The sequence below is a fragment of the Mastigoproctus giganteus genome, chromosome 3, assembly GCF_048544385.1.
Source record: "Mastigoproctus giganteus isolate SK-2022 chromosome 3, ASM4854438v1, whole genome shotgun sequence".
NCBI classification, from domain to species: Eukaryota; Metazoa; Arthropoda; class Arachnida; order Uropygi; family Thelyphonidae; genus Mastigoproctus; species Mastigoproctus giganteus.
The window spans coordinates 53,074,889-53,087,324 of NC_143577.1; the positions used below are offsets into that span (position 1 = coordinate 53,074,889).

The window sequence follows — 12,436 nt, forward strand, 5'->3', positions numbered from 1 at the left end:
CTCTACATCTTTCCTAAAATGAGGCCTCCAGACCTGTATACAGTACTCAAGGTGTGGCCTAACCATTGCCTTATACAAGGGGACAATCACCCCCTTATCCCTGCTAAAAAAATTCCTGTATATCATTGACAAGACACCATGAGCTACTCTTGCAGCCTTTTTGCACTGCTCAGAAAACTTCATATCTGATTGCACAATTACCCTCAGGTCCTTTTCGTTCTCCACTACCCTGAATGTAGTAGTACCACCCATTTGATATGTTACGCTGGGGTTACTTCTACCCATAAGCAGTACTTTGCATTTGTCGATGTTAAACTTCAGTTGCCACTTCTTAGCCCAACTGCCCAAATTTTCAAGATCCTTTTGCAGTAGCACACTGCCAACCTTTGTATCATCTGCAAACTTGGACATTAAGCCTGATATACCTTCATCAATATCATTGATAAATATACAGAACCAACAGTGGGGCAAGTACCAATCTCTGGGGGACTCCACTAATAACATTAGTCCACGAAGAGCAGTGCCCATTGATAACCACCCTTTGTCTTCTCCCACTGAACCATCCTTTTATCCATTGTAGCAACTTGTTCTTAATGCCATACAGCTTCATTTTGTACAGTAGTCTTCCATGTGGCACAGTATCAAAACCTTTCCTAAAATCCAAGTATATGATATCAAAATTATTCTTTGCATCCAGTTCCTTTTGTGACCACATCACAGTATCCAATCAAATTTGTCAGACAAGACTTCCCCTTAAAATCAATGGAAACCACAAAGGATTATCAGATGAGACTAGAGCAACCTGAAAAGGATAAAGTAAAGATATTTATCAGTAATATTCTTCTGGTTGTTAAAATATAAATTTTTTTAAGAAATTAGCTGTTGACCATGTTTCTAAGTATATTGAACTTCCAGTAAGTTGGTGAAGCAAGAATCATTTGTTTAAATTTTTTGATTACATAAATTTTGTCATCTAAATGAAATTACAAAACTCATATTTCCATACCCTTGCTGCTAAAGAAAGTACAGGTATATCTCTTATGAAACCCATGCTGTCTGAACTATAACTGCAGTCTTGCCTAGATGATTCTGCATCGCTTCCTTAACCAGTGACTCCATTATTTTCTCTGGAATAGAAGTTAGACTAACAGGTCTGTAATTACCTGTGTCATCCTTTGTGAATTAGGGACACATTTGCACATCTCCAGTCCATGGGGATCTCCCCCGAGTCCAAAGAAGCTTTCATAATTATGGCTAAGGGTTTGCTTGCTTCAGTATAACTGGATTGATCCCATCCACCCTAGGTCCCTTTCTTATGTTTAATTTCAACAATTTCTCCTCCACTTTGCTCTCAATTATTACAAAATCATTTAACTCCCTGCCAGAGTTTGATAAGAATCTGGCCTTCACTTCTGTACAGACCTCCTCAGGTGTGAATGTAGATGCAAAATACTCATTCAGTTTGTCAGCTACCTGAGCAGGTTCATCAACAATTGAACCATTGATGTCAAGTGGACCAATCTGATTCATTCTCTTTTTTCTAGAGTTTACATAAGTAAAGAAGCCTTTACTGTTTTTCTTTGCTTTGTTTGCCAAAGATTTCTTGTAATCTGCCTTTGCTTGCCTAATGTCCTTTGTGATTGATTACATACTATCTTATATCTACCCTAGGCATCTGTCTCCTGTAATTATATGTGGCCCATGCATTTTTCTTACCTGCCACGAATCTCATTAGGTTGTCTAACATGCATTTAGGCCTAAACCTTGAACAGTATTTCTTAGTTGGTATGAAAAGCCCAGTAGCTTTCAAGATTAATTCCATGAATGCTTCCCATTTAGAATTTGCAGTTGGTAACATCATCAGTTGGTCCCTCTGTATAGAATTTAAAAACTCCCTGAGACCACTGTAGTCACCTTTACAAAAGCAAAAACCCTTTCCCTTACCCCTGATTATAGTTACATCTGTAAGTAAATCCCACATCAGTACACTGTGATCACTGCCACCTAGTGGTTCCTTTATCTGTAGATTCTTAATGCATGAAGAATTGCTGCGGATAATCAGATCAAGAGTATTATTCCCTCTGGTTGTCTCTTGAACATGCTGCTGTTGAGCCAGATCTATTTGGTTAAAAATACAACCTTACTTCCACTATATGTACGATATGTATATGCACTATCCATGGTGACTTTTTTTCCCCCTCCTTGTTCAGAACATCTATGAGGGATGTCTCTTTTGAAATCCTATTCTTCAGCAACGTTGTCTGAAGCTCCCAATAGCAAAAGCCATTTCTAAAGTAGTTGAAAATCATCTCCTTCTCTTGAGTCACAGCTGGAAGGAGATGATTTTCAACTACAGCTAACCCTCATATAACACGGTAGTTAGGTTCCTATAAAATGTTGTGTTGTGTGAAACCATGTTATACGGGACTAAGAAAAAAGTACAAAAAGAGGGGGGTATGTTCCAAAAGTTAACAGAAATATACTATTTCTTTAACAAAATGTTAACAAAAATACACCATTCTAGATTTTGTGTATATTCTGCTCTCTTTAAAAAATCAGTAATCTGGGTTTGTTTGCTTTTGCTTGATAAACCTTCGTCAATTTTTGTATGGAACTAAGCATTTTTAAAGCTCCATTTTGAACTTTGGGTTCCTTTCATTCAAGAATCTGCATTCAAAAAATAAGATTCTAATTTTTCAATTAACTTTATGCCTTCCCGTATGTTTTTTAGTGTAAAATTAGGAAGTTTGGAATTTTCATCTGCTCTATCAATCTTCTGAATTGATTTGGTTACCTCTGATACCATTTACACCAAATTTGCTTCGCCAGCTTCTTTTTCTACCAGTAATTCTTGAACGTCTTCATTCTTTTTTTTTTTTTTTTTTTTTTTTTGAGCATCAGCAACTAAGGCCATGTTACTCTGTGTATATTGTCTATGAATTGCATGTCTCCTGAGGTTGATTTTCTGTTTTACTGGATGAAAAACCCGAATTTCTGGGAGAAAAAAACCATGCTACCTTCGCCTGAGCCCCACTGACTCAGCCACGTTGTGAAAAAGACCCATAAAAATTCCTCCCATCAGGTCTTTTCCGCCCGGTGTGTGGGGGGAGGAGGGAGATTCTATCAACTGTGCTACCCACAAGGGCTTCAGTAGTCATATCATCAAAACCTTCCCCTTCTACCGACTCAGCAAGTTCTACTATCACACGGATTCTGTTTTCTGTTGGTTCAACCATATTTCCTGAATGAACTGACTCTGGCCATACATTTTTCCAACACACACCTGTTGACAGTCTTACTTCTTTCAGCGATAAAGCTATGATTCTGATACTGTCCACAATTGGGAAATGTTTCCATGCCTCCATTACTTCAATAGATTCTGAATCAGTTTTTTACCAAAATCCATTGTAACGATTTTCTGATGGAATGAGTTTTAAAGGTGGATATAATGCCTTGATCTAATGGCTGAATGAAAGAAGTTGTATTAACCTAGTATAACTGTGGTGGTAGTAGTAGGAACATAACTTCAACTTTTGGATGGACTGGTGTGCTATCCAATAGTAATAAAACTTTGACATCTAGATTTTTCCATAAGTTCAGGGATTTCTCAGTATTATTATTATTATTTTTTTTTTTTGACTAGCGAGTCAACAGCAGGGATTCAAAAAGAGTGGAAATATTGCATCCAACATAATAGCATTGCTTTCCCTGCACAGATGCTCAAAAATACCTTATGTGTGGTTTACCGAAATTCTCTAACCTTGTTAGAGTGAAACCGTGTTATATAAGTACCATGTTGTGCGAGGATTGATGCAATTTATCAATCGTGTTAGAGCAAAACCCGTGCTGTAGAAGTACCGTGTTATACGGGGGTTGCCTGTACTTTTAGAATATCACAGCCATCTCAAATTCATTTTGTCTTGCACAAGAAATCCCCAGTCACCAGTCTTTTAGCTACAACACAGTTTATCCTTGATTTGTTTCAAGAGGCTGCTGAAATGGTCATAACATTTCTCAGTATAAATTTAGCTTTTGATGCCATTGATCCTCAAACTGTTCTCAAAATATTACTCCGTAAATGGCCAAGTCTTCTATTCTCTCTAACCTGCTGACTGAAAAGACCACTTTAATATCTTGGGATCATCCTGTCAAAAATTTGGTCATGTGGGTTTCCTCCAAGGTTTCCTTCCTTGACTCCTCATCATTGTAGTGCTAACTCCTTACTTTATGATAAACTAGACTACTTATATATATAAAAAAAAGGAAGAGGAAATTATTTTTCCAAAGCGTTTTTTTCACATGGAAAAATAGTATCTGCTAGTCCTATAGTTTATTTTTTTTAGTTTCAAGCTTGTGATACACCTGCATCTAGTACAATAACTTTATAAACAAATTGTTATAGGTTACTTTACTGGTTCATCTGTGACTCATCTTCAGGCCAAAAGTTGGCATTTATTATGTGTATTTTTTTAAGTGAAGCAACATTAAAGAATCTTCCTGTTTTGTGATCTACTACTTTTGATTGTGGTTGAGTGCACTCTATCACATTGTGGCATTAGAATTGCCACCTCTGTGAGTTTCACCCAGAGGTTTCAGGTTTAAGCAATCCATAGTTTGGGCTCCAACTTGTATTGTCATTTCCCTGGGCTGTACAATGATAGAAAAAATATTCAATTTCATTTTGAGGTATATATACCCTCTCTAACCTCTCAAATTGTATATTATTATATGCACATTTTTAGAATCTTTGTAACTTAGAGATTATATAGTATTTGCATCATGTACCGCATGTCATTAAACTTAAAAGCTAACCTCATAAATAAAATCTAAACAATAAATACTCATAAATTTAAAAAATTAAAGATGTGACTCCATGTTATTCATACAATATTAAATGGTTTCATGAGTCACTGAAATAGAAATCAGACAAAAGACAAACCTATTCCTACCAAATGAATTCATATAAAGACCTTGGTATACTAAATAATATTATATTCTTGTTGGTGTTTCAGATCCACATTTAGGTATCTGTTATCAGGAGAGATTGAGCAAGTAATAGATCTCCAAGTTTGCTTCATGCAAACTCGAAGGACACCTGTTTGAGATCAACAAGAATGCAGTATTATTTAGTACAGGTAGTTAACTTTGAGTTAATTTGTTCCTAGCGCGCACTCGTAAAGCGAAAGCTCACAAAGTGGGAATTTATTTCACATAGACATAGTGTTAAAAATAGGGGTTATGTTCTCAACAAAGAAATTAGTTAGCTAATTACTTTGTTTAAACAATGACTGATTTATCCAAAGAAATGAAAATGTAGCCTGTAAAATCAAGCAAATTATAATAATGAAATTATTTATGACTTACAAATGTGAAAGAATGTTTATTCTTCATCATCGACTAAATGCACACTCGTTGATCACTCATTATTGGCTCGGCATTCGTTGGTTTGTTGCGCAAGGAGTCATCTTCTTCAAATATGCTTCAAGAGGTGTTTGTTTCCAAGATAATCTCTTTTCTTTATAAATTTCAATAGCATGCGTAAGCATTTTTTAACGGAACACACAAATTGCAACTAACACGATTTGCACAGAGTAACAAGTTTGAAGCATAAAGAAAAGGGAATGAAGAGAAGATTCTGAAAATTTATTTATACGATTGAAGATTTCAGTAAAGGGGAAACATTTCACCATAATAACGTAAAAACCACACAATTCCAGCTATCAATATTTTTGCAAATGCAATAACATGTAGTTTACTACCTGTTTATAATTACTTGCAGTAACAGAAAAGACCAATAAACTGGAAAATGTAAATTGTTTTTATTGTTTAATGGTTGTGACCTTCAGAAATGTGCTTTAGTAAAATATCACAAAGCCGTTCAAAATTGGTTCTTATAACAGAACATATGATAACAATGAAAGTTTAGTGCATTTTAATGATTTGAATTGGTAACTAATACAATTCACACAATAAAAATAATCTTTTAGAGAGTTATATAGCGAAAATTTCAACTTCCGAGGTCATGGAACAAATTAACAAAAAAGGAATGTGTTATTGGGTTCACGATATGATGGTGTCTCTAGAACGGATTAATATCTTAAAGTGGGGTACACTGTATTGTATAGCTACACACGTGGTTTTAAATTCGGTATTTATGAATGTTTCACATTCATTTTTTGCAATTAATGTTCATATTTTTGATTTTGTTGATACTAGATACTTGGGGGGGGGGACTCGTAAACCGGGAAACTCAGAAAGCGAAAACTTGTAAGGCGGGAACTGCCTGTATATTGAGCTTGGCTTTTGGTTGGAAAAAGGTTTAAGTCCTTTGTCTAATTTTTGCATCAGGACTCAAACCATTTAAAAGTGAATAAATATGTATTCATATACAATGTCATTTTCATAGAAGTCCTTTTAGTAATTTTTCATAATAAATAACATTTAACAATTTTCAATTACAAAGTAATCAAGAAAATATGTACAGTATTTTATGTGAAAAATTTCAGAACTGCTTTCACCCTCCCTCCTAAATTACCTTTTGAATCTGAGATTTTGAAAAGGTGGCAGCTTTGTGTCGTCATTATGCTGAAAAAATATCTATGAAACATTCAGCTTTGTAATGAACTTATCATTAAAAAAACTTGTGTGTTTTGATATACAAGGGTGAGTCAGAATTATGTGTATATGCTTTAAAAATCCATAATTTGTGAATCTGATAATAAATTTACTTTTTTTTTTTTTATTTAGCAGCCGAATTATGTGTTTGGCTTTTTTTTAAAAGGAAAGAACTCATTTAAGATGTCCAGTATTCTCCTTTGGTACACATACATAAATGACATCTGTTTTTTAAAAAAAAACTTCTGCATATGGCAGTTGAAATTCTGTTTCCTGCTATATCACCAACCACAGATCTTCCAGTGTTTTTGAGCATACACCTTTTCTTTCAGGTGTATGCTCAAAAAAAAAAAAAAAACTAAGGGTTGAGGTCTTGAAGACCTTGGAAGGTATTCAAAATCCCACTGTGAGCTATTAGCATTAGCATTAATAGAGGCATATGGTGCAAGCTTATACAGCATCAGCCAAAAAAAAAGAGAGAACAAAAAAGTCTCTTCCCATTTCATCCATCCATTTGCTCCAAATGTTTTGTCTAGTTCTACCTTAAATTTATTTAAGCTGTCCACTTCTACAATGACAGAGGGAAGTTTATTCCAGAAATCAACCACCCAATGGCTAAAGGCAAATTTCTGCACATCTATTCTACAAGTCTTTTTTTTTTTTTTTTTTTTTTTTTTTTCTTCTCCCCTCTTCACTCACTCATTCATCTTTTTTCTCACACACCTGGAGGAGATGCAATGGCATGTAATATAAATTTAATACTAATGCATAATAGTTAAATAAGTAAGAATATAAATGATCGAAACTAGGGTTGGAACTTAACTTTAACATTTATGGTTTAGGTTCTTTTTCTCACACAGTTACTCTCATTCATCCTTCTGGCATTCATTTCATTTGTTCAATTCATGCTTTCTACACTGCACTCGGCGCCTCCGTAGCCAGGTGGGAAGGAGCAGCAGTGCGTAGCATACGCTTCTTGATTAGACCGGGGTTCGAGCCCGTCACCACCAAATACGGAGGATGCGGAAAGGTCAGGGAATGACCACCGCATATCCCCGGAGCAATATGGCCTTAGTTGCTAATGCTCCTAAAAACCAAATAACAAACAAACAAATACACTGCACTCTCTGGGCACCTCAACTTACTGTTATTCTTCAGTTGTGGTGCAGGCTAGGGGAGAATGCAGTGATAGTGTTTGTGTTGTTAGTAAGTGTTTGTTAGAATATATAAAGTAGTGTAAGTTATTATTAACTTTGTATCCTTTCAGCCAATTACATTTGCTCTTCCACTCATTTGCTCGCTCTTTCCTTCATGCTGGGTCACTCTTTCACTAAAACTGATCTTCTTGGTGCATTATAGCCTCAGTTGCTGATGCGCCAATAAAATACAAACAAACAAACTAAAACTGACATTTATTCCCTTTTTCCAGAATTCCTAATTCACTCTTTCACTCAGTGCCCAGCCTGTTTATTCTGTCTTTCATTCTCATTCATTCTACATTGCATTCCCTTGCTACTAGTTTACTGATATTTTTTAAGCTGATCTGCTTCCCTGGCTGCCTCTATACTCCCTCTCCTAAATAAGTAATTATTTGGTGTGGGGCTCCAGGTTCCTATACATGGCAGGGTAGTCCTGGAGGTACCCAGATCAATCCGGTTTTGTCATGTCAGGTTTCTATCAAGGCACAGAATACTGCTATCCTGACAGTTTTTAAGTCATCGTCTGGGCATGGTGGGAAACATGGGCAATTTTAACTATTGATTATTGGTTAATTGCTGGGGGGCTGAATTGCCATTCTTTGAATAGTTCTGTGCATTTTGAATACTTTCTGTGAAAGATGTAAAGGCTTTATAGTTTTCCTCTTCTATGATAAACAGGTGTTCTTCTCCCCAGAGAAGGGGGCCATTTGTGCTATTAGCTGTGTTCTGGGGATGTCATAAATTATACATTCATGTAAAATGTGTGCCCAGTCTTCATTCTCGCCACAGGCGCAGTTTGGGTCATCAGTCAGCCCTAAGGAGGTTAGTTGGTTTTTTTTTTTTTTTGGCATTGAAGGTGTTGGCTGTATCAACAGCTATCCCTAGAAATTTTGTGGTATGCCCTTTTTAAGTCTATAATACAAGCCTCTTTTGGCTACCTCCAGTTAAAGTGGGAGAGCTCCGGCCAGCAACTGTAGCACAGGTGTGCTTAATGTATGACATGCTCTGGTAATAGTGAGAAGTATTGTCCTTTATATCGATTCTAATTTATTCCTATTTCTTACTATGGCCGAGTGGGTGAACCACACACCAGCTCCATAGGTGATAACAGGTAGGAACATTGGTGTATCCATACCGATATTATATAGTTAATTACCTAAATCCATAAGAAATTATGCCTTATGCATTTCATCTTCTAATACATTATTTACTTCAGTAAACCTAACCTTAATAATGGTTACTGGTGTAACTAAAAATTCTTCAGCAGTGGATTGCAATCCATTGTTAAAGAGAATTAGTTTTAGCTCTGACGAGAATAGCTGAGACTGATTTCCCTAACACACCTATGAGTTAATTTCTTGTATAGCCTGTTTCATATATTCCTTGGTTCTACATTTAATAGATGATTCTAATTCTTTTCTCTTCTATATTCTAGATGTACAGAGTGTTGTGAATTTAAATTAAAACTTGGTGCATTGCTAGAGGAGATTGAGTTGATGCCCTATAGTGAAAGGAAGACTCACCAAGGATTCAAATAACTAGTAAATTGCCAACTTATGCACTCCCAAATCAGTCCTCCAGAGAAACTGCTCTGTTTCAAAAAGGGATGCAGTTTTATCGAGGAACTACATCTACGTCTTTCTACTTTAAGTTTTGCACATCTTGTGTGATTGCTCATGAGAGAGCATTTTCCTCATCAGCTTCCAGCTGGAATTTCAATTGGTTCTAATACTCTCTGGACAACTGTTGATTATGACTCTATTACAGTTATTCCTGGTTAATATTTTCTTTACTGTTTAATTTATATTTTAAAATATATTTTACTTTGTTTTGTCTGCTGTTTGCTTTTTTCCCTACCACATTAACTCCACTGTATGGCCAAAGTGCTTTTAACATAACTTATTGAATTACTTAGTTATGATTCTAAATTGCTATTGCCATTCTCAGCTGGAAAATCACCAGTTATGTGAATATAACAATTAAATAATAATATAATGCAGTACAGTCTGTTAGAGTGACCTCCCCAGCCACAGTTTTGAAATAACACATGCTTATATTTGTTAAATTTTACAATCTGCCTTTTTTAACATATATGCAGTTCAGTCCATTCTCCTTAAACAAAAGAACCTGACAATTATTGCTCCCACTTTACATGGATCATGGGGGGTGTTTGTGAGTACTACAGATGGTTTGTGTATGCTAGAGGATACTAGGGTATTACTAGGATAGAGCCTAGTAATACCCAAGCTTTTTCAATTGAGTGAAGATGCTAGGATACAGTTTGGGAACCACTGCAATCCTCTCAGTGGTGCACTCAGTACTGTGCATGTGTGTTGGCGTGTCATTGTCCCTTCCCCCACTCCCTCTCTTGACTTTTTGTTCTTGACTAATTTACATTTTACCAGGATGTATTTTAGACTTGTTTTCATAATGAGAAGCATTAAAGAAGCATGAAAAAAAGCATTTTTGTCCATATCAAATGAAAGTGCAAGTAGGATGATAGTAAACATTTTTTGAGTATGTACATTCATTTCATTGCACCACATTGTTCTTATCTTTCTTTGGTACTTGTTTAAATCCTGCTGCCAGTAGTTATGATGTGACCGTGCTATCAGTGCAGCCTTTTTCAGCATTAAATTAGGTACAAACTACAAAAGGTAAATATATATACACATATGCATAAATATAAACATAAATATACATAGCAGGAAGATAACCAACTACTGTACTGTGTGAGTGAATAATAGATAGGTACCTTTTCTTCTAATTGTATTGTTAACTTTATTTCTTTTCATATTGTTTATCATATATTTGTTTTCATGTTGTAATTATATAAAAGGAAAATGAAGTTTACTTTGTTTATATTTTTTATTGGCAGTATTTAGTTTTTACTTTAACCCTCTATTTTCTATAGGACCTTAATCTTGCCAAGTCAAGTGCAATTTTGCTGAACTTTGTAATTTTCATGATTGTATCCCTTTGGGTTGGTGAGGGGTTACTTGTAAAAAATAAACTAGTTAAGGAATTCAACTCCTTAATGTATTCATTCAATTCCTATTCATAATAATGATAATAACATTGCTATTATTATTAATATCAGTGGTAATCATAATTAAAATGTCAAAACAAGAATGTGCATAATAGTAAAAGGTATAGAGCAGAGGTTCCCAAACTTTCTCTGTTCACGACACCCTTATTGTCTCAGTAATTTTTTCACAGCACCCCTAGACCAAAAGAAATACCTAACAGTTTAGTTTATTAAATAGTTAGGTCCAAACAACTTAACAAGTAATGTTGAAACTGTGAACTACCTCGAGCTAGTAGTTCATGCTGTGTCCAACAGATGCCGAGTATCATTGCGTTTCTTTCAAAAATTTAAAATATCCCATGGCACCCCTGTGAGTTCACTGCAGCACCCTGGGGTGCTGCAACTCACAGTTTGGGAACTGCTGGTATAGAGTTATTTCATTTAAGATATTGAAACAATTTGAAAATTGAATACAAAGATGTATACAATTTTCAAAACAACTGTGTATCTTGTTTTGATAATAAGCTTAATTTTAATTGTAAACAGATATAAAAATTCTCTCTTTCTTTCAGGAAATGCAGCAGATGCAAATGCCAAAATATGATATGCCTGAACTGTCAGAAATGATGACTTCTCTTTTCACTGGAGGGAAAAAACCCACACCAAGACCCAAAGCTATAAAAAAAAGACAGTGACATCTGTATTTCAGACCGTGTTGGGCTTTGTCAAAAGTGACAGATCTCAATGTCTTTTATTATTCTGATGATAGATGAAAATTGCAAATATATATTAAAATTTAATATATGTGCAAAACATTTTTTAATGGGTAGATGTTTGTAGGATATACTGTTGAAGTTAGAAACATGTTTACTTAGTGTAATTGTATAAATTTGAAAAGTAACTCTAAAAGCACTTCTCATCATTTTTTGTACAAAACTGTTAAATTAATTTGTAATCTTTGTGTATAAAGTCTAGTTTAGTGTGCATGTGTGTGCACACACATTTATATATATATATATATATATATATATATGTGGTATAAATATATACACACAGTAAAACCTGACATACAGTTCTAAAAATCTAGACCTTACTAGATTTTTAGAACTGTATGCTATTAGGTTTATTACTTGTGGCATTAAATCTACTGTGCAGCTACACTAGTAGCAAAGTGCCCAGATTTTCAATTACTGTAAAAAAAAAAAAAAAAAAAAAAAAATTATGCAGTATATTGATGGATCTGCAAAGTTGCATTGTCGCTATTGCAATTATATAAAGTATTGCTCACTTAGGAAAGTTTTCCAAAGTGAGCGATATGCTGTAATTTGCATTCTAAGCCTTCAATAAAAAAATAAATAAATAAAAGATAAAATGATAAAGTTAAATATAGTGCATGCGTGTGAAAAATAAAGCTACTGTAATCACAATTGTAAATTAAGTATAATCATTGGAAACTGTTTCAGCTTCCTGATATCTATCAAATTTGTTCAGTGATGTTATTCAACGATTCCCTGAATAATCAAACTCAGTAACATCATTGAAATTGTGTGCATGCATTTATGTGGTTTTACTGCATATGTATATAGACACACAG

At 34.8% G+C, this 12,436-nt stretch overlaps 1 protein-coding gene across 1 annotated transcript in view; it reads left to right on the forward strand.

The window, feature by feature from the left end:
* EMC7 (ER membrane protein complex subunit 7) overlaps positions 1-11,818 on the forward strand; it is a 51,271-nt gene extending 39,453 nt beyond the window's left edge. Inside the window, exon 4 of the mRNA XM_090370530.1 lies at positions 11,415-11,818. Within this exon, the coding sequence (XP_090226656.1) occupies positions 11,415-11,537 (123 nt within the window). The 3' untranslated portion in view covers positions 11,538-11,818. The remainder of the gene's footprint in view (positions 1-11,414) is intronic.
* Positions 11,819-12,436: the final 618 nt, after the last annotated feature.